Here is a 26,982-nt window from a genome sequence, read left to right on the forward strand (position 1 = left end):
CCTCGTCCAGACACATTGAATCAAGTTGAGTAGAGAAGTTTATATCGATGAAAATATCCCAGTATTTGTGAATTGTGTGGCTTTGAACATGGCTTAAAATACATTCAGGTAAGTTGTGAATGTTTTAGCATAGAAATAGGAATATATTTAATATATTCTAGAAGTTGATGTTGTATTTTCCTTCAATTTTCTTGAAATATTTCATGCATAAAATTTGATTCAGATTTCCCAAGATCGCTATTACTTTATATCCTTACATAATGTTTTGAAATACACTGAGCTTTTTTAATAGGATAGTTGATAGATGAAAAATGTAAGCAAAAGGGATTGGAATAGTAACAAATGTCGGAGCAACTTCAGAATACCCGGCCAAGCACTTTGTTTTAGTATTAATCAAGTCTTTTGGAAATGACGCAATAAGAAAAGAAGAACAATAGGGGATTAATGTGTGCATACTTTTGGTATGAAAAAGCATTATCATATGCCAAGACTTTTGGCAACGATTGTACATATTTTTACCATTAAATTGTAATAAATAAAATAAATAAACGATCGAAGATTCAGGCAGCTTTAGTTTAAAAATATCGTCATTTAGAAGCACTTGAACGTTGGTTAATTGTATCAGGATAAAATAACAAAATACCTAGATTATCTAGAGATGACAGTTGCTTGTATTGTTGATCAAAACCATACATATATAGTGGAGGATTAGCCTCCTCCGCAGGCAACTCTATAAACTCTCACATACTATCTCTCTAGAGAGCGGGCTTCCTTTTCCTTTTCTTTTTTCTCCCCTCCTCCCCTCCCCCTCTCGTCTGGTTTTTTGTTTCTTCGTTCCCAGGCTCCGGCTCATTAATAGCTAGAGAAACTAGAGAAAGCTACAGAGATGCCTGCGGAGGAGACTAGTGGAGGATAACACTTCTGAAGCATATAGTCGTGTGTTGAAGCAAAAGATAATATCATAACTAGTCGTTGCAAATTGCAAATAAAATGCTGCGAGTAGTTATGGGACAACGGTGATCTGATACTGAGATGGAAATACAATATTAAAACATTTTTATTGAAGTGTATTTATCAACGTTTGAAGAAGATACGAAAATATGTGTAAAAGCATAAGCAGTTGCCTCAATGGGCGATTGGCTTGGTTTGTTTTGCATCATGTTGCGAAGACCAGCGAGCTCTATCAGATAGAAAAGTCGTCAATGACAACGTCTCGGTATCTGGGATGATTTGTCTTTCAAGGGCACTCAAGTACGTGGCATCTCCCTCGGCAAGGATCTGATCTACGGTTGCGGTGTTCCAGCATTCGATTGGCAAACTCTGAACGTATAACAGCGCTGAAAATCTCATAAAAGAACATTGTCTTGGGATTGTCTTCCTCGTGAAACCTCACTAAAGTTTATGTGACCTTGATAAATGCTTCCAGCAATAAATAAGTTCGAATGTGTCATGATTAAACTACAAGACTCACCTCGGGTTATTTGAAGAAGAATCCAACTTCGAAGATCATTCAAGCTATAGCGGAGCGAAGGAACGCACGATTTTAGGTCGATTACCGCTTAACATAAGAACCAGGACGGATTATCGCGCGGTTTTCTTTCCAGGTTTACTCGGAGGAACGACAGAGGGGCTCTGGGGCGAATCATCGTGAGGCACGCAGGCAGTGACAGAAAATCGAGATTTCTCATAGCATCCACAAAGGCACACAGGGATCCCAATCGTCAAGATTAGTGTTGCTGCTCGCCTCCTGGCTCGCAGCAAAAAGCTTTGCTGTATTTGTACCAACAACATTTAAAGGGAGACTAGAGTGCAAACAATTAATCCGTGAACACTAATTACTAAATAGTACAAAATAGTGCTAATTAAACAATAGAAAACAATGGAATTTACATGAAATTGTGCTCAGTTACAACCCACAACTATTAATTTTTCTATTTTTCATGTGCTAAATAGAGTGAAGTCATTAAACCCGTGAAATAAATATTAGACTAATACACTTTAGTAGACCTTAATTCCATTGTTTTCTTTTGTGTCTTTTTGAATATTACATGTTGACTAGTATTTTTTATTTCAAGGGTTAAATATATGCCTTCGCTCTATATTGATATCGTAAAATCATCGAAAAAAATAGACCTATAGAGCCGTTGGATTGCTTTTTACTTGTACACATTAATATTCAGTAAGTGTTTATTAGTGAAATGCAACAATCTTTGGACCATTTGTAATATCTTATTTGTCATGAGCATAATTTAAATTAAATTAGTTGAATATGAATATATACAAAATACACACTTATCACAAATACAAAAATATACATATATTATTTAACTATATTATAATTATTACTATGAATAACAATATAATTTTTGGTATCAAAAAAGAAGTAATTTGTATAAGCAAGTTTTGTTTTTACTTTTAAATATTAGAGCAGCTTTGTCTTTGCAACAAAACTGCCTTAACTATTTTTGGAATAATCAGTAAGTATTACTATTAGTATTATTAGTCTGTAATAACCTTAAACTCAACTAATGAAATTGGAAATAACAGTTTTATTCTACGAAAGCCGAGAAGGGACTTCAGACTTCAGAGATAATAATTTCAGAGATAACGATTTCAGAGATGATAATTTCAGAGATGATAATTTCAGAGATAATAATTTCAGAGATAACGATTTCAGAGATAATAATTTCAGAGATAATAATTTCAGAGATAACGATTTCAGAGTTAATAATTTCAGAGTTAATAATTTCAGAGATAATAATTTAAAACTTATTATGCAATGACATCAAGTCTTTGCTTCGTCTCCTAGATCGATGTATGCAGTACGAACTCCGTTATAGCCCCTATTTTTTGGTAAGTGAAAGTCATTCTTATCGGAGCTATATCATCGGGTGTTCTGCATTTAGATCATACAATACTATACTCGTTTAGAGTGGATGCCAGTGGATACTCGATAATATAGCTCGTATAATATAATTAAAATTCATTGAATGACTTTTACCTGACCAAAACATAGAATTGAACAAGCTCGTGAACAAGGTATTAAAAAAGTTCAAAGTGAAATATTAAGAACAAAGCAAGGACGAATTGTTTAATAAATGTCCCGAGAGATTCAAAAAATTTATTCCCTTTATACAAGTTAGTTAGTTACCAAGAAGCGTGAAAGCGAACAAGTTAAAGAAATAGATTAAATTTTAACTGACTCGAAGAAAAAGGTTTCAAGTTATGACTTTATGGCCCCGAACAGGGGCTATAACGGAGTTCGTAATGCATACGAATCGATCTAAAGGAGACGAAGCAAAGACTTGATCAGTGTAATTGCATAAATAAAATAAAATAAAATAAATAAATAAATAAAATAGAGGATATTGCATGGGCGCGCGGAGATACGAATTTTATCTTCAAGTGATGAAAAGATCTCTCACGAATCCGTAGATATAGAGAAAAATAGATATTTCATTGGTAATTATATAATAATAAGCCTTTATCTCTGAAATTATTATCTCTGAAATCGTTATCTCTGAAATTATTATCTCTGAAATTATTAACTCTGAAATTATCATCTCTGAAATTATTATCTCTGAAATTATTATCTCTGAAATTATTATCTCTGAAATTGTTATCTCTGAAATTATTATCTCTGAAATTATTATCTCTGAAATCATTATCTCTGAAATTGTTATCTCTGAAATTTTTATCTCTGAAGTCTGAAGTCCCTTCTCGGCTTTCGTATTATTCAGTGTTCTTTAACGTTGATAATATTAATTTGGCTGCCTACTTTTAAACGTTCGATTTGAGCCCACGACGTGCGAGCGCTCAAAAACCGCTGAAAAATCTACAAGACTTTATTGAAGAACCATACGCGTTTTGAACTTCAACAGGGCAAAACCCTCAAATTTTGCTCATTCGAAAAAAACTCCTAAAAATCCTGGTTATATCATCATTTAAGAAAAAAGTTTATATTTCTAACACATGAAAAAATAGATTTTTGTAGGGATTTTTGTTCGACTTTATGAGATTATTTAAGAGCACCGGAACTACGAAATATGAAAAACCAATGTGTCTCTTTGTATTTTTGTCGAAAATATCCATGTATTATTGTAGGATGATTGACTTGCCTTCACTCGTACAAACATATAATAGTCTGCAAATAACTATTATCTTATGAATCTTTATTTTTTTCTAATCACTTCCGGCGGTGCTCCAAAAGCTCGTGCGTAGGCTTCCATTAAATGCTGATTATCTCGAAAACGAGCTGGGGACACCCTATTTTTCTTTCCAGATTTGGAATCAGCATTAAATTTCAATTCGGAAAATCAAAGTTTAAAAAAAAGTTTAAATCAATTTCCAAAAGTCATTATTTGTAAAGACACTGACCCAAGCCTAGGATATTCAATACAACTACTTAGTGCATTTTATGAGGTGACTGCCTACTTTTGGAAAACGATTTAAACTATTAACTTTATAACGCAAGCTAGAATGATTTTACTTGGCCCATATATGAAACAACATTTTATAATAATATGCAGGCTTGGATCAGTGTCGATAAGTATACAGTCAATTCAAAAAACGTTGTCGTCGACCGGCTCAAGCCTACGCGACTGGACCGAAAGGAATATCGGTAAAAATCACTGAAGCGGTTTAAATATTCGTTCTGAATAAATTGTGCCCACTAGTAATAAGATAATAATGGCGAGAAACAATCCATCAAATGTCTTTGGGGTTAAGGAAACAAAAACAAAGAACTTATGATTCAGTTCACAATTTCGAATATATGAAGGCATTTAAAAAACGTCTCCTTCAACACTTCCCGCTCGCTTACGAAGGTTCGTGCTGTAAACAAGGCGAAACTAGTCAGATAAAATTATGGAGTCAACTCGGCTTCAATGATTACTACTCAGAGTTCCTTTCGGTCCAGGCGCGTAGGCTTGAGTTGGTCGACGACAACATTTTTTGAATTGACTGTATGACTAAAGAAACTACAATTAACTTTATAACACAAGCTAGACTGTCATAATAAGATTCTCCTTTTTAACCAACATTTTTAGTACGATTACGAACCACTGCTTTGGAATACTTTGGCAAATTTGTCAGTATAAAAAAAGCTAGATTGCAAGAGCAAGCCATAACTCTTTTTAAGGGTAATACCGCTAGATGCTCGTCCCAGTCTTCCATTCCCCATTCCCGGTCATTCCATGTTTTAGTAACGTTAAAAAAAATTAAAAATTAAAAAATTAAAAAATTCAAATGTAAATAAAGATATGCTACTATTGTGAAATTCATTCATTGACGAGGAAATTACACATTGAATTTCATTAGAAAACCACACAAAAAGAAAGAAAATATATTTGCACTACATTTTGACAATGAATTTGACAGTTTTGAACAGTTTATTTTATACAAAAATCTTCAAATAGTATTAGAGATAACTGTTGTTCAAGTAATTTACCACCACAGGTATCCCAACCACCCAAATACTGAGCCTGATAAGCCCGTGGTTCAAGATACTAAAATATAGGGAAATTTTTTATGTAATGTGATTGTTATATCAGTGCATGAACTTGGTATGACCGTGTTCATGACTTGGGCATTTGATTGACGTGGATGGAGAGTAAGATTGTCACTCAATGTGATTGGTGTGCCCCATGAGCCTCTGGCTTGGGCTTCATCAATTATTGTATATGTTATTTTTTCTTTATTGACTGTGTTCGCACCATGAGCTTTTCACAGTTACATGAAAGTGTCATGTACTGAGATTCCTGTGGATAACAGTATGTGGTTGAGTAGTATAGGGGATGGGGGTTCCAGCGCAACGACCACCGGAGGATTACCCGTCTAAAGTGAGTTCCTCGATTCGTACCGCGATTACCCGCATCCCGTGTTTATGTAGTTAAATATGTTAGTCTATATATGGAGTGCGAAGATTGTAAAGAGTTTGCTTATGATTTCTGTGTAAAGTGCTTGAAACCCAAGTTTGTACCTACTAAGCCAAATAAGTATATTTGTTGTGGTAAGAAAATGCAAATAGAAGACGACACGTCAGCACAGTGTTACGAGTGTGGTAAGAATATTCGCAATGCCGTACCAAATGCTACCAGAGAGCAGTATTACGCTAATGGAGGTCGTAAGAAGACCCCATACAAAAGAATAAAATACTTTAGGGACTGGATGAGTCATATCCAAGGTTATCGACCGGTATATTTAGACAACGAAGTAAAGAAGAAAATCATAGACCATTTAGAAGAGCCAACCCCACAAAGCCTACGGAAAGCGTTGAAAAAATCAAAACTAGGGAAATATTACAAAGCTATTCCCTATCTTTTGTCTGAAATTACCGGTAAGTCTATTCCCGAGGTTTCTGATATGAGCAGAGCCGAGTGGATGTTTTGTCGGCTGAATAAGGATATTCCTTATTACCCTGACGTAATTTACGAAATATTTTACAAAATAGACCCCAACCACCCCCTGTTAGGATGGATTCCAAGAAGATAGCGAATCTTATGGCATAAGATGAGAAATTACGCGTAATAATTCGCCAAATAAGGTCATGCAAATAATTTATATTACGCGTAATAATTCGCTAAATAATTTATATTACGCGTAATAATTTACTAAATAAGGTCATGCCGTGTATTATGGTATAAATCTTATGGCATAAGATTACGCGTAATTTCCAGACTGTCGTTCGATATGTAAACGAAATCCTGTCACGCTCTTTTCGAAGCAGATGTTTACTGAGCAAGCTTTTTTTGAAGCTCTTCTTTTGCCTCCTGGTAGATCTTTTTGCGAGATTCCTCGGAAAGATCTTTTACGACTGTTTTTTTATTCCTTATGCCCGTCTTTAATTTCTCGTACTTTTCCTCTTCGGCCAGAATAAGCGAGAATTCTACGTCGTCTATCTTTCTGTCACGCAAAGCCTTTGAGACAAGATCGGTAATTGTATTTACTTTAGCCCTTGACAGAGCTATTGTCGTGTCATGCTTGGATATTTTGCTTGACAACTGCTTCATAATACCCGTAGCAACGGCTGAAATAATACCACAGGCTGCCCCAACGCCGGCCAAAGGAACTCCAACGATTATTCCCGGCCCAGTAAGCGAAGTAGCAACGCCAGAGCCCGTTAACACAACAGATATGGATCCTGAAGTTATCGCAATCTTATGTAGCGTACTCCGGGCTCTAACGTATTTCTTCCTAACTTTTTCGTAGTGTTGTGTCTGCCCTTCCAAGTAAGCCAGTATTAAATTTGCTTTATTCAAACGAAAGTTCTCTGCATTTTCAATGGGTGTCGTAGTGTGATAATTGAGAACATCTGGGTACAACTGAGGTGCTGATGGTATAACATCCATTATATATACTAATGTACGACGCTTTTGGGAATGATATTGAGGAGCAGCCACATCACGACAACCGGGATTACTGGAATTGGAGGGCCTTTAGGAAGATGTTTCCACATGCAGACCCTAGTAAGTTCGAAAGAAGACCCGATGGGATTTACTTCAACGGCTCCAGGATGTACAGCAATGAGGATTTGAAACCTACGCTGGTTAATCAGATAGACAATCAACTGAAGAATTCTGGTTATATCGAACATAAGCCCTTGCATGTCGAACCTAAACCTAGTTGGTCAAAGGAATTATTGCTGGGTACCAGTACTTATCCGATACCCGCGGTTCCATTTGATGAACATCCAAGCTTGGGCCTAACGCTGAATATGCGGATCTCTAACAACCATTCCTTTCCGTTAAAGGTGCGAGATATCTTCAAAAACGTGCCCATTGTTCATACCACTGCTAAGGAATCTCATGAATGGCTAAGTGGTCCTAACATGCGTTATTGGCCACAGCAACTAAACTTTGCGGTTTGGTGTGCCACTAGCGGCTGCGGTGTAAGTGTGAACTTGATGAAGAATTCAATATTCATGTTTCATTTTCACTTCACGGTTAGAAGAATACTGCATGAGATGGGAGTTACCGCTTTACCGGGAGATGCTGCGTTTTATCCTAGAGATAACAAATACGATGTTCCAGCCTATAACAGGCTTTGTAAGGAGTTCGGTGTTGTAGGGAAGGATTTTAGATGCACTACCGGTGCTAACAATGGTTTGGGACATATTTGGGCTTATTGGGGGATTGGCGGACACGAGCTAAGCGATAAGGAAGTTCATGCATTGCAGTTGCGATGGAACACCGGGTATCATAAGGAAACTCACGACAGTAGCACCTTCTTTGAACCAAATGCTAAGACCACTAAGGAAGTTAGAGACGGGCCTCTGTTTAAAGACGAGGGTGGTAAGTATCGTGGGGCTAACCCGCTAATCATCAAAATAGTCAACGACGAGCAAGCAAAGCAATATTTTAATTTCATACCCAAAGTAGGCAAAGGACTAACTAGAGCCGGCCTTGCCCGTTTGAACCGCAGCATAGAAGCTTACGTGTATTCTATCCTTGGAGCCCAAGTAAATACCCGATCGAGTATAATTGGAAATACCGGCGCCGCAGAAGAGACGCGGGCCGAAGCCTTGATGTTATTTGAAAGTTCAATCTTGGAGGGCGACATTAGCAAGGGCGTACAGCGTTACCAACTAGCTATACAAAATTCTAAGGCGAGGTTGGACTATGCAGTAGCCCCGGGTTGTTGCTTAATGCCCAGTAATTTATCTATAAATACTGGCTCTGTAGTAGGATACAACAACAAACTTCAACGAGCTACTAAGGATATGAAGTTTGGGGTGAACGACGTGAACTCTGACACTCTTAGGAACATTCCCCATTTCGTGGAGAAGCCAAAGAAGGAGCACGTAGAGAATCCTGCAGGGAAACCAAAAAACGTAATCAAGAAGAAGGTCATGCCTACGATACCTGAGGAATATAACCATAACTTATTAAAAGCCGGCTTAGCCGCCGCGAGCATTGGTCTGAGTTATTATATATGGCGATGAATAACCCCTACGTAGCTGCAGTAGATTGTGTCTATACGACTTACACAGGCGAGAAAAAATACACCCAGGCGTCTTGGGTTGATGTCACGGGCATGTCCGTGAATTTGAACTACTCGGGAAAGAAGTTAATCCTTTGTAGTATTTGCATTGGCACGAGTAGTCACGCCAACGTGGGTTTCAGGTTTCTAGATGACAACGGCATACTGCAGCCTATGAGAAATAAGACAAACAACAGGGAGCCTACGCATTTCTCCGTAGAGCCCAACCCCGGCAGCGCCGAAAACATCTCGGTTTGGACTTTCCACATGGTTGCTGATTGCCACGGGAAGGTAAAGCTGCAAATGAGAGTAGACGACACGGGCGTAGTAACGATAAATAGCATACATGACCAAAGAGATCGACCTTATAATCACGCTACCATTAGCACTCTTACGGTGCTTAGCCTTTAGAAGCAAATTTACTTGCTGAAATATATGAATCCACACGCGAAGGAAGATTGGTTTCTCCATTACCTGGAGGAAAAGGAGTACGTGGGCGACAAGTGACAAGACGCCGGATTGTGGGTGGAGGTTGGAGGCCTGGGATTGATCATGTGCACTATTTGTATTTCGGCGGGGTACTCATGCAATGCCGGTTTTAGGATCGTTGATGAGAATAACCACCCATTACCGCCATACAGGGTAAAAAGTAATAATAGGTATCCAGCTCATTTTTCGTCGGAGCCCGTTCCTCCGCAAGCGGAAGACATAACGCCGGTAACTTTTCATATGATAGCCAATTGTCAATATGCGAAGCTTCAAGTTCGCCCCAGCGATGGTAACGGCCGCATACGAATAAATGCCGCCCCGACTGTTAACCCTTCGACGGATGCCACTTGGAATCATAAGCCCATTAGCACCATGAGCGTGCTGCCGCTAGTTCCGCATTATCAAGGCGGCGCGAATACTATCTTTACTTATCCCCAGTCGAGAACACCTCGGGTACCCGACGACGATAAGCCCCCAGTAATACACAAGGACAAGATTAACCCCTCATCTTCTTCAGGAGTACCACTCCAATAGCTACGACTAATATCCAAATGTTATTCCCCACAAACTTTAGCAGTTCACCGCCGGCCCTAAGTGCCAGGCCAAGAACGCTACCCAGCAGCCCAGGAAGACCGGCTGCCATCTTTTTTCCCAAGTCCGTTAGTCCACTGCCTAATTTCTTTACGCCCGCGCCTGTAGCCTTAAGCGCGGACAAGATCACGCCTACTACGCTCGAAATAGCGACCGCAAATGCCAGCGGAAGACCATACTTCAAAAGGGCTCTTTTTACCTTTTCCTTGGTGGTAAGTCCCAATTCTCTTTCCAGGTTGTCCTTTTGCGCTTGTAATTCCGCAACCCTCTCCTGAAGGGCTTCTAATTCCTTTTGGGCTGCCTCCCTTTCCTCTTCGGGACGAGTTAGGTCATTGATTATTTCCTGCTGCCGCTCTATTTGTCCCTCCAGGTCTTCAATAGCCTGATCTCTTTGCCGGATTTGTCCTTCCCTAGTGTTAATTTCGGCAACCAACTGCCGCCGTTCCTCCAAAGAGCCGACTATGGTGGTACGTAAGTTCTTAGCTTCTTCCTTGCTTATGTCTAGGTCTTGCAGGGCAAGTTCGAAGGTCTTTTGGGCTTGGTCCCTATCGCGTAGGGCTTTGTCTGTTTGTTCTCTCATTTCTATTATTCTTTGGCCCTTATTGTTAAGTTCTCTCTTTTGAGCATCGAGGAGTAGTCGGTTTTGTCGCATGTATTCTGCCTCCCTTTCCTCCATTGTTTCCTTTAGTCCTTCGACTTCCCTTATCGCTTCGTTGCCTTTTTGTTGCCGCTGCATTAGGGTCTTGAACGTTTCAAAGGCTTCGCTGGTGTTTTCATCGTTTTCTCTTAGTCTTTCCACCAAATTAGGTCTTCCTAATGCGTTTTTGATTTCTTTTGGGAGATTACTGGTGAGCCTGTCGGAGTCTCTCCTTTGGTAGAGATTATACCACTTATCCCTTCCTTGATACTGGATTTGAATTTGCCCCTTATCTCCGGTTTGGAAATTAAGGCGGGTCAAGTCCACATTTGGAAATTTCTCCCTTACGTCGTCTAAAAGCCCCCTTAGCATTTCAGTTCTTAGGTCCGTGGAATCCAAGTTTTGCAATTCCAAGTACTCCGGAATAGATCTCCCTGGGTTCCTTGATTGCCACTTATCCTCTAAGGAACGCCAGGCCTCGCGGGCCCTGCTGCCATATTTGCGTCTTAATTTCGTAAAGAGGCCTTGCCCGTCAACGTTGTCATTAGGAAGTAAAGACTCGTATTCTTCGTCGTTAATATCGACTTGGCCTTCTTTGGTGGTGGGGTCAAAATCCGTTCCTTCTACTTCCATTATATATGATAAGCTCAAAGTTAAATCCCAACGTATTGCCTAAGCAGGTTGGCGGGCTGAAAGCAGAACGCACCTTTCACCGGGTCACATTCACACCTTCTAGCGCAAAGCCAGGAGAAACCTTGTACGTAGGCGTGCCCCGCCTAACGGATAACCTAGTCCTAGTACCCGGTACCTTGGCTTTAAGGTTCGACCTAGCGGTACAGTCAAGCCCCACAGATGAAAGGATTATCGTTAACAACGTGGGTCGCAACATTGTTTCTAAGATGCGCGTAAAGTTCGCCGGGGAATCCTTGCTGGACTTAAATAGGTACGATCTGTATACCACGTACAAAGACTTATGGTTGACAGCCTTTGACCGCGCGCAAAGGATAGAACAAGGAATTGGTAGTGTCATTCTACGTAAGGTCCGCACACCTACGAAAACGCAACCTACTGACGGCAGCGGAGAAACCGCAGTGGCAGACGCAAAGCGAATAAAGACAGCCTATGGTAGCAAGTATGTTATACCACTGGACTTTGAAGTGATTACGAATCACGGTGTGTATTACCCAAGACAGTTATCCGAGCTACAGTTTGAAGTAACTTTAGCAGATGCTAATAACATCATTGGTGGGCTGACCACTGCACTTACCAAAACAACCCCATACTCTATTACCAACTTAGAGCTGCAGTACGAAACGGTGTACAGCGAAGAGCTGGCCCGTAGCGCTGGCATGGAATATAGCGCCGGAAAGGCATTCCTTTACGACCACGTAGTGATGTATAAGACATTTAACTTCTTGGATAAGACGGATGAGGTTATCAATCAAAGCATTAACCTCCCGCGAAGAAGTCTCACGGGGTTAATGCTGGTGTTTGCTAAACCCTACGAGGCCGGTAAGCGCGACTCCGAAGCCTTTCACAACCCTAACATTACTAACGTCGGCGTGAATATTAACGGCGTTCCAAACAAGGTTTACTCCCAGGGAATAAAGCCTGAAGACATTTACAGAGAGGCCGCGCGCAAGTTTGGCGACCAAATTAACCCTGAGGAATTCTTCAATGATAAGTACGCGCTGTGGATCGACATGCGCACAACGAACGACGAAGACCTACATGGTCAGGGTTTACGTTTAGTAAATACGCAGGATGGGATAACATTGGAGATCAAGCGCACCAAGAACGCCAGTGCGGGCGACGGAGACAAAATAAACTGCTACGTTTTCGTAGTCTCAGACGCGCAACTGAGCGTAGAAATGAATCAGCTAAAGAGCGTTGCCTACTAGGCTCGCGTTCCTTGAGCCAAGCGAAAGGATAAAAAAATATTCCATACGTATAATATGCTTCGCGTATTTCAAAACAACGAAACCAAACTGCAAGCTGTACTTTAAAGCAAAGGAAGTGGCACTGGCGTTAGAATATGAAAACACCAGGAAGGCGATTAGAGATCACGTTTCTGAAAAGTACCAGAAAAGATTGGATGAGTTAAGAGGAACGAATCGTTCCCCCTTTACTACACAACCAAATGCCGTGTTCATCTCAGAGCCTGGGTTGTACGAACTGATATTTAGTTCGAAGTTACCTAGAGCGCTGGAATTCCGCGATTGGATATTCGAGGAAGTACTCCCCACCCTTAGGAAAACTGGTAAGTACGAGGTCGAGAAGCGGTTTGATGGTCCAAACAAGTTGGTATTCAAAATAGAAAATGAATTCGACCTGCATAAAAAGGTAGTGGACTACATCCGCAGGTTTTACCCCCAAATGCTTGTGACCCCTGGTCTAGGCGAACTGCAGGATTCGGACGGCAAACGTATAAAGTGTTGGCAGAAAGGATATCAACGCGGTCAGCCCGACTTAATGATCTTGAATGCGCACACCCATTACCGTGGATTCTGCATCGAGCTGAAGACTCCAAAAGGCAACGGGGTATTATCCGAGGATCAACGCCGCCTCTTACAGAGGTATGAAGAAAACGGTTATAAGGTAATGATTAGCAGCGACTACGACGAAATCTGCAGGGAGATCACCGCGTATGCAGAACGCCTACGAATTCCTTGCAGGTGGTGCTGTAAGGCCTTCAAAACCTCGGAGACCTTGGCAACGCACTTAAAGATATTCCATAGGTATAATGAGCCTGCGGCAAATACATTGGCGAGATCTAATAGAAGGTATTGCGTATGAAATAAAAAATTATGTCGTCTTCGAGGATATCAACCGCTTGCGGCTGGTCCTCAAAGACAGTGACGGCATAGAGTATTCCCTGTGGGCGCCTGATAGGGTCAGGTACGTCATACAGGGCGAGGAATTCACCCATCTGCGCTCGCATGGTAAGAAGAATGGGAGGTGGGAGTTCGACATTGAAAGGAGGGTCACTCCATCTCCTCTTTGTAGTTAAGCGCGTCTGCTAAAGTCCGCTGCGCTTTAGGATCCGCGGAGCACCAATGCCCCACAAAGGATTCTTCGGGGAATACCTTGCCACAATGAAGGCAGGTGTATTTTTTCTCCTCACGAATTGCGGGGGTTTCAGGGATTATGCAGTCGCTTGGTAGTTCGCATGTAATACAGTCCATATATTGAAAGGGCGATTAGGAATCCTCCAAAGAATGCGGCTGCGTAGGCTAGCATATACCTTTAAAAGGGGTCCTTATTTTTATTGTTGTTTTGTTAAATGTTGATCCCTAACAAACAACAAGAAAAATAAGATCAGGATTTGAGACTCTTTGCGCAAACCCTGCTTTACTATTAAAGGCCCCAAGAAATGCTATTGCGTATCATATATTTCAAAGAGTGTCTCAGAATGTTGACAATAAGGTTAAATCTTTGTTAAGGATGCCTGGAAACTATTTCAAAGAGTGTCTCAGAATGTTGACGTTTAGGTTAAATCTTTGTTAAGACAGTTGAAGATATGTTCCTCTTCTCTGACACAACCACAACGATCGCACTCCTGCCTCCAATACTCCCTTTTAGTCCACGGAACGCCTTCGGCGCGTTCAAAAGAGGGGAAAGTACGGACTATCTTCTTATGGTAATCTATGCGATTCCTTAAGTAATCCTCTTCATGCGGGCAGCGACACATCAAATCCGCACATTGGTAGCAATCCACGCCTTCCAAGTCGTAAGCGCGGGAGAGAAACCTATAATCATGCGTTCTCCGGTGCGTCTGTAAACGTTGACGACTACTAAGTATCTTATTACAGAAACTACACTGTCTGGTTCGATTACAGACGCCCCTTTTCAGATGCTGCTGCATTTCGAAGGGGTTGTGGAATTCCTTATTACAGTCCTTACAGAGCCCACAAATGCGTTTATCCTGATGTTGTTGCATCTTTTGAACGGTGCTGAATTCCTTACCGCAATCCTTACAAACCTTACTAATTGGTTTCTTTGTACAAACGCCACGACGAATGTAGTATCGTAGTCTTTGTTTGGTGCTGAACACCTTTTTACACATCGAACAGTCCATATATACTTAACTGTATCTTAGCCTCCATTTAACATCCTTTAACAAAGATTTAACCTTATTGTTAACATTCTGAGACACTTTTTAAATAGCATATACTTAACAAAGATTTAACCTTATTGTCAACATTCTAAGACACTTTTTAAATAGTTTCTGTGGTGTCTTAACAAAGATTTAACCTTATTGTCAACATTCTGAGACACTCTTTGAAATAGTTTCCAGGCATCCTTAACAAAGATTTAACCTTATTGTTAACATTCTACAGGGGATATCGCATGAAGTCCTTAACGGACTCCTTAGCCCACGTTGCCATAGTTATCAGCGCACCAAACCGTTCTGCGCGCTTCAGACCGCACATTTCATCGTACAATTCCTGCACGCGCTCTTTCAGCCGATCGATCTCCTCCCTTTGCATTTCTATGGTGTCTCTTTTATCTTTTGCGTCGGTGGCAATCCTTCTTACTGCGTCCACTGGGTCCATCGTATATATAATGGATCCGAACCATATTCCCTGCAATGCTCTGATAGTAGGACCCACCGGCTGCGGAAAGACCCAGTTCGTCGTGGAGCAGCTATTAGGACCCTTTAGATACCGCTTCGACTACATAGTGCTGCTTTGCCCCACCTACGTGAATAACCGCACCTGGACGGGTGTAGGCGTAAAAGATGATGACTTCTTTGTGGATATTTTGGACCCCAATGAGTTATCTGGACATCTTAAGTTCTGGCACAAACAATTCCCTAAAGATACACAAACCCTCCTCATACTGGACGACATCGCCTGCGGGGACGACGTAAAAAGACGCACCTCCGAATTAGTGAAGCTCGCCTTTAGCGGCAGACACGACAATATTAGCGTTTGGTTGCTCTCGCAGCAGCTTACCAGCGTCTCTAAGCCTTTTAGGGAAAACATAGGCTCACTTGTCGTATTTTATACTCCGAGCAAGTCTGACCTGGAAACCATCTTAAGCGACTACGGCGGTGAGATATCCAAGGAACAGTTACACGAATACATGCGGCATTTAAAAACGCACCAACATTCCAAGATGATCTTCTCTTTGAGGTTTCCCTACACGGTTGGAATCTATGATTCCTAATGTATATGGACATTGAGCAGCTCTTAGATGAAGTCCCCACACAGTTAGATGAAAGTAACCTCAAGGAACAACTTAACATCCTCGTGTCTTCTGGGAAGTGTAAAGAAATGATAGGCAAGGAACTTACCCATGAGCAGGTTAATAAGTTGTCGGAAGAGGAAGTCAAAAAGTTCCATAAGAGGTATGAGGCTGCCCTTGCAAGTAAAACCACGGACGCCGTAGCAGACTCCGCTATCCGACTTGCCACTAAATTGCTTGGACTTGCACTGCCCATAGACGACGTGGAGCAACTGCGGAAGGACATAAGCGATGACTATGTTATCGCCCAAGAACTTAAGATAACCTGTGGGTGGTTGTCTTTGAAGTGCGGTAAGTTAATGGCAGTCGCCTCTGCGGCACTTCACGTAGCTCAGCATGTCGACTTGAAGGAGGTACTAGGTTCCTTCGGAACATCTTGGAAGGACTTCAAGAAGGACAGAGAAGTCGAAAAGGTCTTCCAGGCGGCACTTGCTGATGATCAAGTCGCCTCAAGTACTTAGTCAAGTCGTTGTCAAGTCACCTCAAGTACTTAGTCAAGTCGTTGTCAAGTCATTGCCAAGTCATTGTCAAGTCGTCATCAAGTTACTTGTCAAGTCCTTCAAGTCCCTTAATATAAGATGAGTGGCACCGAAGAACAACCACCCGTAGAAGATACCAAGATTACCAAGGCTAAATCTCCAGGCAGAGTTGCCGCGGGGAAGAAGCTCGCAGAGATGAACAGGAAGAACAAAGCCAAAAAAGAAGAAAAGGTGGAGGAAAGAGAAGAGGAATCCTTTAATAATCCGGGATACGTCATTGGCGCGTTAGGAGTCGCTATAGCAGCAGGCAGCCTCTACTTACAATGGCGGGCTACGAAGCCAAAAGTAAAATTGGAACCAGCACATTACGCACCTGCGGAGCCGCCCGTGAGAAAAAGCAAAATCCCTGAAATGGAGTGATAACCTTCTCGCTTTGTAATATAATGTCAACCGCGTTATTGAAAACTGTTGAAGAAGCAGCTATCATTACTTCCATCGTTGCGGGTATTGGTTGGGTAGGTAAGAAAGTGCTCAAAGAAGACTTTACTGAAGACCCAAGCAAGAGCTTCGCTAATTTTGCTAACATGACCGCTGCCGTAGGCGGGGCTATCATGGTAAAGGATTACCTACGGAAGGAAAAGTACCTACCTACGGTGTGATTTTCTAATATATAATGGCTAGCGTGGTCGCAGGTGGAGTTATTGCAGCTTTAGCATTCACTGGAGCTAATTATGGTGGTCAGTATTTGGATAGATTAGTCAGAGGCGATAAAAGCGGAGATTTAGCCGCCGAAAGGAAGAGGCACGACTTAGCGCTGGAGAAATATCAGCGAGACGTGGCGGCTTGGAATGAAAAAAGACAAGCTTACAGGGATTGGCTGGACAAGAACTACCAAGACAAAATGCAGGCGGATAAGAACTTCGAAAACACAGACTACGCCTCCAAACTTTATGCGCAAGCACACCCCGCGGCATTAACGGGGTTGAGAAAGCCTCAGTTCAAGAATTACTACCAGCCTTCTAAGAAACAAAAAGACAATGAATTGGTATTTGTAGGAGTTGCAGGGCTGGCAGGAGGCGCGGCTTTGGCGTATCTAATATAATGATCGTCTTTTTGGAAAGCGATAAAAATAACTTTACCACTTATTTAAATCCCCCCATTAAAGCCCATAAGGTTCGGCTCATAAGTTGCTCTTTGTACAATTCTTGGTATAACCTGATTAGGGGCATAGTCACTGAGCATACAGGAGGATCTAACTATCAAGCCGTATTGCTGCCCGATGGACATTATACACCAATCACACTGGCCAAGGAATTAGCAAAACACGGTTATACGCTCACCACAGGATTGCCGCACGAAATGACCCTCAAACATATTATGTCAAATTATTCAATGACTTTTGGAAAGTCTGACCCATTGGGATCTTTATTATGTGCCTCGGGCAAGACAATTACCGACACAGCCATACCTGTGAAATGGAAAGTCGCATCCTCTTACGAAGTCTATTGCGATTTAGTCAATAGTTACAGCAATGGGGAAAAGTCTTCTCTTATGTCCAAGTTTCTACCCAAAGGTAATCCATTTGACCCAGTAGAATACACTCCCATTTCTTTAAGCTATGACTTGTCTAATTTGGTAGAAAGCATAAACATCACCATCAAAGTGGACGGAAAGACGGTGGATTTCAACGGGCGAAAGATCAATCTTGTCCTATCCTTCGCTTGAATCAAGCGAAGCGCGATTCTATTCATATAATGGGCCGCGTAGAGGACAAACTTAAGAGGATTTACTACGGGCCTGAAGGCTATTGGAAAGGAGCGTCGGCCATCAAGAAACTCGCGACCGCGGCCAGGGTATCAGAAGAAACGGCTAAGAACTGGCTAAGAAAACAAACCATCTGGCAGGTTTATCTTCCCGTGCCTAAGTACATTCCCAGGCCCAGCTTCACCGTAAATGCCCCCAATGAAGTTCATCAGGCGGATTTGCTTTTCTTACCGCACGATAAGGTGAGAAAAAAGACCTATAGATACGCTTTGACCGTAGTCGATATCGCAAGCAGATACAAGGACGCCGAACCCATAACCAGCAAGGATTCTGGGGAAGTCGCAGAAGCCCTAGGTAGGATTTATAAGCGCGTCTTGAAATGGCCTAAGCTGCTGCAAGTGGATGCGGGGACAGAGTTCATGGGCGTGGTTACTAAGACCCTGAAAGACCACAGCACTAAGATTAGGAGAGCTGAAGCTGAGTACCACAAGGGTCAGAGCATCGTCGAAAGATTCAATAAGACCCTGGCTGAGCGTCTCTTTGGGTACCAGTATTGGAAAGAGCTGGAAGATCCCTCCAAACGCAACAGGGAATGGACTCAGAGGCTCCCCCAGGTCGTCGCGGCTTTGAACAACGAGGCGGCCAGGGCTACGGGAATGAAACCCAAGGATGCTATAAAAAAGAAACACGTGGAACACAAGTCCTACGTCAGAAGTTCGAGGGCAGTCTTCCCCCAGGAAAAGAGATTAGGTGATGTCACGGTTCGATATCTCTATGAGCCGGGTGAATTAGAAGGAGGATCCAAAAGAGCTACGGATCCCAATTGGTCTTTGGAAACTTACCAGATCCGAAGTGCGATAGCTAAGAAGGGTCAGCCCATCTTGTATTATCTTCATGATGGTCCCACTCGTGGGTTCGTCAAAGAAGAACTGCTTATCGTGTGATGTCCGAATGCTATCGTATGGATACCATCATCACACATCCACCTCTTACCGTCAAATGCAGACAGCGACACCTTCTCCTGTGTAACGTTGTGTATTTGATGTCCGTAGCTGCGCAGGCTGTTCATTTTATGTCGCTGTTCCTTACGCGTACGCAGGACCTTTAAGTAGGAATCGTGGGTTATGTCCTTCTTAACCACGTATTTTTTTACGCCTTTAGCTTTCTTTTCTACACCGTCCAGCTTTAGCACGCTGTACATCTTGGGTTTCAGGCCCACGTATTCCACTATGGGTTTTCCTTTCATCTCATCCTTCATTTTCCCGATTACTTTCTTGTTTTTAGGGGAGTAAAGAAAGTGGTCGCGTGGGTAATCGCTGGTGTCGTATTCATCGATGTCGCGAACACAGTCTTCGTAAATGTCTTCCGTCTGCACCTCTAGTATCAAGGAATCGGTGTCGGTGTATAAAAGGCGGCACTTATCACAGTATTTCGGTTTTAGCTTGTTGTAGTAAAACTCATACATGAGCAGCTTTGATAGGTCTAACACTGTAAACCCCGTGTATACGGGTTTATTCAGGAATAGATTCGCTTTCTTCATGTGAATCACGTAGAAGTTTAACATTTCTACGTATCTAACGAATCCAGGCTGTGACACGTATGCTTCTGCTTCCTCTCTGGTGCTGGCTATCTTTATGCTTACGCGCTTGCGGATGTTCTCCATCGTCTTACCAAATACGCTATTGTTCATTAGTTTAAACAGGTTCTTTTCGAAGTCATTCTTTGCCTGCGTACGCTTTTGTGTGTTAAAGTCAATGTAGGAGCGCATCCATGGTTCCTGCGTGAACTTCAAAACGCGGTGGATCTTCTTCACGCGTAAGCCGTGGCGCACATAGAACTGCAGGTTGCGGTAATGCACCACGTACTTCTTCTTGTCCATCAGGTTCATCGTTAGCTTCCTGTATGGCTTGTATCCGGGACACATTTGCTTTTGCAGCGGACTCAGCTGCTTAAATGGTATTTCTATTGCTTCTGGTGCTAATGGGAACTCATTGTGCGCGTCGTGCAAGTGCTCTGGGTATTCCAGGTCCACCTCCAGCACGTAACCTTTGTCGTCTTCTTTACCTACGTTTAGGTAAAACTCTATGGGCTTTATGTTGTCCCATTCGAAGTCGCGTACAGGTAAGTACTGCGACATTGCCCAACCGTAGAGGTTGTTTGCGTCTAAGTAGAAGATGTATGTGGTTGGCTTCTCCGGGTCGTACTCCACCGTGGGATTGTTCGCTTTTGCGTATCGTCTGCTGGGTCCGCAAACACCGCCGCGGATACCGTCTTCCATAAAGCGGTACATGTCGTATTCCGTTAGGAGATCCAGTTGCGCGTTCGTCTTCTTTAGCAGCGCACTCCAACTAAGCCCAGGAGCCGTGTAGAAGTTCGCTGGATCCAACCCGTAGTATTCCATTGCCATCTTTCGAAAGCTTTGGAAAACATCTGCGAGCAGCACTACGTCTGAACGTAGGTAGATGTCGTGGTATTCTCCCATATTCTCACAGGAGTACTTTTCCCACACATCTAACGCATGCTGGTACTCCTCGTCCTTTATACCAGACTCGTTTAGGGTGCTGTAGAATCTCTCTTTGGGTGGTAGGGGTTCTTTGAATCGATCCCAGGAGTCCATGTATTCGTATGGGTAGACTCCTTTCCTTTCCGCGCCGTATTGACTGGAAATGGGGAACTCCGTGTTGTATTTAACCAAGTTTGCTAAGGAGTCCGCCATAAACTGCTGCGAATCTAAGAACTTTAGCTTGCCCACAGTTACGGACATGTACCTTTCTTTGTTGTTGGGTATGCACTTTACTTCGGAGCCGTCTGTTCCTTGTAAGAGTAAGTGACTGTCGTAACCCCTTAAATTGTGAAAGAATACGGGTATTTCCATTTCTGGATCTACTTTGAAGTTTATATTACATTTCCAATGAGCCGCACCTCTGTATTTACCCGTGATGTGGCAGTGATCTCTAACCTTATCCACATAGAAATCCTCAACGAATGCTTTATGACAATGAATGCAGTGGGTGGAAGGCTTGTTGGGCTTTCCCCCTTCCTTGCATACCTGCCACATTTGAAATGAGCTTCTCCTAGATACTTTCCATCTTCGTCCCACGCTTTCTTGGCTCGTCTTCCAAACTGGAGAAGCGTATGTTGGCAAATGTGGCATTTCTTTGCCTTGGTAAAAGCCTCCTGGTTCTCTTTGGTAAATACCATCTTCTTTGGGCGTCTTAATTGTTCTCTTATCTCTTCCTCCTCTTCTCGCAATGCTTCTAGAAACTCATTAGCTGCGTTCTTACCTCGGTAAATCACAGGAGGGTCGGCCTTACCATCTGATCTGACTACTATGTAACCAAAGGAGCAGATCTCGTGTAATCCCACCTTATTCGTGGCACCACTTTTCTGCTCTTCCTTAGTTATCAACGCTTCAAAGTCTGCATATATCACGTAAGGCACCTGCATCTGCTTTTGATGGTCTGAGTAGGATAGGTTCTTATCTGTGGGCATCTGGATCCGTTGCGCCACTTCTTCGACTCCGCGACATATTTCGTCGTGATCCTTTAGAGCTTTAACGCTGGTAAAGGATAACAAACAACAGTCGCAGAAGTATTTCTTGCCTTTGTGTTTGGTGTGTCTGTAAAATAGTCTGCTAACATGTTTGACCCACGAATAATGTCCGCCGTGGTAGAAGAGGTGTATTCGTTCTCCTTTACTCTTTGACAGCACTAGTGGCACTATCGTTTGGTCTCTGACTCCGTAAACGTTAATGGCTAGGTCATTTTCCTGCTCGAATATCGGTATGTCTGTCAGCTGCATTGGGAACTCCACACCGTCCCACTCCAAATCGTCTGTTGGGTACTTGCTTGGTCTACATGGATCCTTATCTACTGGATACAGTGCGGATCGTATTGCCCACATAAAGCAGCGATTGTCGTCATTCTTTACGTTAACGATTGCCTTCTTCCTTTCTACCCACACCGGCAGGGGCACGTAACTTCCTCCTCGTATTGGCACGTACCTTGCCATGCTAACCTCCATACCTTCTACCTCCTCCACTGTCCAACCTGATCCTTCTTTCGTGTAGTTAGACAGCGACTCCATTATTGCTTCTAAGGCTTCGCTGAGTGACCTACCCAGATTCGTGGACTCTAATATCACTAACGACTTCGATCGCAACATTGCTGCCGTCATTACCTCGTCTTTTGACAAACTTACTTCTACCATTATACTCGCTTTCAGGGCTCCTAATTCTTCTATGCCTTTTCGAAGAGTCCTTTTAACCTTCCTTTCTGACTGGCGCCAAAACTGTCTAACGTCAATCTCACCGTTACCGGGTATTGACACCGTTTCGAAATTGCTTTGGGATTCCATCTATATAATAGGAAATATCTTATACCTAATTCCAGACCCTTTTCAGATCGTCGTAGTCATACTCACAATCCTGACAATGCCAAAACAATTTAACCTTAGTCTCAAACTTCTTACCACATCCACAATCATAGCTGCTCATACATTTCGACTTCATCTTCAAATGCTTCTTTAAGTCCACTTCTTTCTTAAAAGTTCTCTTACGATCTTCGCACTCCATATATAGACTAACATATTTAACTACATAAACACGGGATGCGGGTAATCGCGGTACGAATCGAGGAACTCACTTTAGACGGGTAATCCTCCGGTGGTCGTTGCGCTGGAACCCCCATCCCCTATACTACTGGTTGTAGTTTTAAGATGGCAGACGAATAAACATAATCAGATGCAATCTGTCTGAATCATCGAGTTAAACGACCGTCCGACAGAAAGCAACTCTATTCCACTCTTCCTTCCCATCATGAGCTGAAATCTTAGTTATTTACCATATCTTCTATGATTTTGGATAAAAATAGTTATATGATGCTTTCTCATGACAAACCATGGAATATCCCACTTGTCACTTTAATATATTTTCTTTGCATACACACTCACATAGAAAATACAAGTGACCCATGGAATATTTTATGTTATTATAATTATAACAAGCTATTAATATTTGAGTAAAAATAATGCAGTAGAAAGCCTGGAGCGACTACCAAATATCCTCCAATATTTGTACTCTACGTTATTTGGTACAGTAAAAAAACAGTTTTAAAAACTAGTTAAAAAATGCTGTGAAGCCTTCTTTTTGGGAAATAGTAAGCTTAGTTTGATAATTAATAATTTATCAGACTTCTTAGGCTAGTGGGCATTATTTTCATCTTTTAATTGGTCTACCCCATTCCAATAAACAGCAGACTCGAAAAAACATCTTTAAAAAATTTATGTATTATTACTGTGAATATGAATAGGGGTTGGGTTCAGAGAAATAACAAGATTATGGAGTTTGTATGGAAAAAAATTGGAATTTCTGTGGTAAGGGGAGTCTTTAAAAAATCCCTCATTGGGGGATGTGTGGATCATTTCTGGAGCTACACAATATGAATATTGAATAAAAGATATACACTCGATTGCAGAAACGTTGTAGTATACATTTATACATTTATACAAATATCTAATGAGATGCATAATGCAAAATAACCATTTTCAACGCTTAAAACCGACTGATTTATAATCTGTACGATCTAATAGACAAGAAAAAAATATTTTGACAGTCATTGAATGAAACAAACAATAAATAAAGCGATTTTTCAGTTATGCATATCATTAAATATACTGAATAAATTAGATATATGTATAAATGTATACTACAACGTTTCTGCAATCGAGTGTATATCCAATAAATATAAATATCAAATTGAATGATCATTTAGCATAAACCTACTATGGTCTATCGCAAATCCTGCTTTCTGATTGGCTGAGCTACTAGTGGTATATTAGTGATAGAACATTATTGGTGAAAAGTGCCGGTTTTGAAAGACAAACAATGTGAAAAATAAATTACACGTATTTCAACCTCATTTCAAAATCGTTGTTTTCTTTTGTGGACCAATTAGTAGGTTTATATAAAAACAATAAGACCTCTCACCCTTATGGAAGCATTAATTGATATCATTACTTTTTTATTCCCTTCCTCAGTGATGGCTTCAGCAAGCTGGTGGAAAGAAACAGATGAAAAGATCAACTACACCAAGCTTTGTAGGTTGCTAGTCGATGGAGGCGCACAAGCAGTTTGTTCTGTATTTGATGGTAAATATCCACCATCTTCATTGAAAGCCTTCTTAAATGGTTACAAGACAACACTACAAAAGCTGAAGAAACCAAAAGGGAATGTACTGAATAACGAGCAATGGGACAAACTGTATCCACCAAATGGGAGCGACCCTAAATCTAAAGACTTTGATATCACTTTACTGTTTGTTCTTCTAAGAAATATTTGTGGACTTACAAAACCAGCAACTACAGGTAGTTGGGATGCCTTACCACCTGCAACCGACAACTCACTAGAGGCTAACCTTGCCAGGATAAAGTACTACAGAAACAATACAATAGCACACATACCAAATACTGAAATAAATGATGCCGACTTTGAACAACATTGGCAAGATATGTCAACTGCCCTTCTGTCACTGGGACTGAGACAAGAGGATATTGATACATTGAAGTCTGCTCGTTTGGGAGAGAAAGACTACAACCAGTTACTCAACGATTGGTATATATCAGATAAGAATGTCAAAACGCAGCTAGAGGATCTTAAGTCAGACACAGCAGACATTAAGGATAAACTAGATGACGTCAAGAATGTGTGCATCGAAGCACGACAAATGAATCAACAGATCCAACAGCTGGCTATTTCTGAATTTGAACCAGAAATAAACGCAAAATGTAAGTGTTTCCATCAAAACACTCGCCAGTGGATTCTAGACCAAGTCAAATCCCATGTTAACAGTGACCAACCAGACTCGTGTATAATGCTGATCAACGCTGGTCCAGGTATGGGCAAATCAACTCTTGCTGCTAAGATCTGTCAGACATACAAGGATCTTGGATGTCTTGCAGGATGTCACTTCTTTCAGTTCAGTAATGCCACAAGAAACAATCCAAGGTTGATGTTGCAGTCCATTGCAGGGAAGATGTGTGACACTGTTCCTGGTTATCGAGAGGCCCTAGAAAGCAAATTGCGAACAGATTTGGGTAAGAAGATATCCGAGATGAACTGCGAAGAGCTGTTAACCATTTTGTTGGAGGAACCATTATGTAACGTGGAACAAAAAGACTCTAACTTGGTCGTTGTTATAGATGCTTTAGACGAGTGTTCACATGATCCAAAAGATGAACTGCCGAAGGCACTAAGGAAAAAACTCCCATGTTTACCTTCATGGATTCGATTTATTCTAACCAGTAGACCCTCAACAAATACCTCTGCACTTGGTTCAATTGTTGCTGTAGAAATAAGACCAAAAGATCAATCTAATATCAAAGATCTTGAACTTTTTTTCAGCCTGGAGCTTAAAGCCCTCTATCCACAATGCGACAGTGACGATAAAGGGTATCTTGTAAAGAACCTAGTGGAAATGACAAAAGGTTAGTTCTTAGTGGCTTTCTTTGTCATTGACTATTTGAAAAGAGAAAATGTTGCATCACCAGAGAAAGTTTTGCAACTGTTCCCTGATGGAATCTCATCAGTGTATGAGAATTATTTCTGTCGTCTTAAAAAAGTATTACTACCTTTCATATCAGAGGAGGAAGGGTTCTATAAGATGCTTGAAGCTGTTGTGGCAACCAGAAACCCTTTGCCAAAGAACATGTTTTACAATATTCTTTGTCTCAAGAGTGAGCGTGAAGTGCCACGCGAAGAGAAAAAGAAAAGAAAAGATGCGTTGAACTCACTTCATTGGTTGTTTCCTGTTGAGAAGGATCGCGTGACAGCATTTCACAAGTCAGTATTTGATTGGTTGATTCTTCAAAAAGATGAAGTACATGACTTCAGTGTTCGCGTAGAAGACGGGGAAGAAGTACTTGCCAGTCAGTGTAATGATGTCCTGAGTGACCTACGAAATGGAAAAAAAGATCTGGACATACCATTGAATCTTACACGTAGCGAGAAGTATGCTCTTGGATTTCTTTGCCACCTTCTAGGTAAACGCTCATCAGTCGTCACAGAAGATATGTTTGGATTCTTTTCGAACATTTATCTCCTGACTGCATTACAGATTGAAAACATAAAATTTGCCAATCGTGTTAGTGACTGTGATTTCATATCTAGTTCTTTACGTGAAATATTTGGATATATGATAATTTGTTTTCCTACGTACAGACGCCGTCACGACCGTTCTTGTGACTTTTTTCGTCCCATTTCGTTTGGTCGTTACCTTGCATTCGTTCTTCAAGCTGCACATGCGAAGGATGTGATTGTCGAAATAACGCCAAAACCACTTTTTCCTTATTTTGATGAGAAGAGTTTATTGTCCGTAAAAATGAGAGGACCGGAAGAACACTCAGTTGCTGAATTATCTTCCTTACAATACCTACTTAAATGTAAGGATGGGTTTATCGCTGTTCTCCCCATATCTTGTTCAATTTCACTGTCAACTGCAGTGTATACGTTCCACCTTGATGGACGCTCTATCAAGTCGAAATCCTTTCCTGGCAAAAGGCTCATAACCACCTCTCCGAACATCAACTTCATCGTTGTTGCCCAAGAAAATGGGAACAAGATTGAGATATTAGACGCAAGAACACTTGAAGTGATCAGTCAATACAAGTCTCCTCATGATGCAATACAAACATGTCACGTGTTTGGAGACGATCATGCTTGCTTTGTTGTCATCAAGGGTTGTCATGACAATAAGGTCTACGTCATTGAAGGACTAACAGGACACGTACATAACACCA

The 26,982-nt window shown here is 41.6% G+C and overlaps 1 protein-coding gene across 1 annotated transcript; it reads left to right on the forward strand.

Moving 5' to 3' along the window:
* Positions 1 to 25,676, forward strand: LOC148906496 (uncharacterized). The gene is made up of 2 exons (XM_089038429.1): positions 1 to 108; positions 24,226 to 25,676. The coding sequence occupies exon 2, from the start codon at positions 24,228 to 24,230 to the stop codon at positions 25,674 to 25,676; it is 1,449 nt and encodes a 482-aa protein (XP_088894555.1). The 5' UTR covers positions 1 to 108; positions 24,226 to 24,227.
* The last annotated feature ends 1,306 nt before the right edge of the window (positions 25,677 to 26,982 follow it).

Source organism: Actinia tenebrosa, unplaced genomic scaffold (assembly GCF_029948245.1).
Source record: "Actinia tenebrosa isolate PJP-AT-01 unplaced genomic scaffold, QUT_ActTen_1.0 PGA_scaffold5__44_contigs__length_20552954, whole genome shotgun sequence".
Classification (NCBI taxonomy): Eukaryota; Metazoa; Cnidaria; class Anthozoa; order Actiniaria; family Actiniidae; genus Actinia; species Actinia tenebrosa.

Coding starts and splice junctions, on each gene's coding strand:
- LOC148906496 (XM_089038429.1), top strand. CDS start 24,228: ATGGCTTCAGCAAGCTGGTGGAAAGAAACAGATGAAAAGATCAACTAC.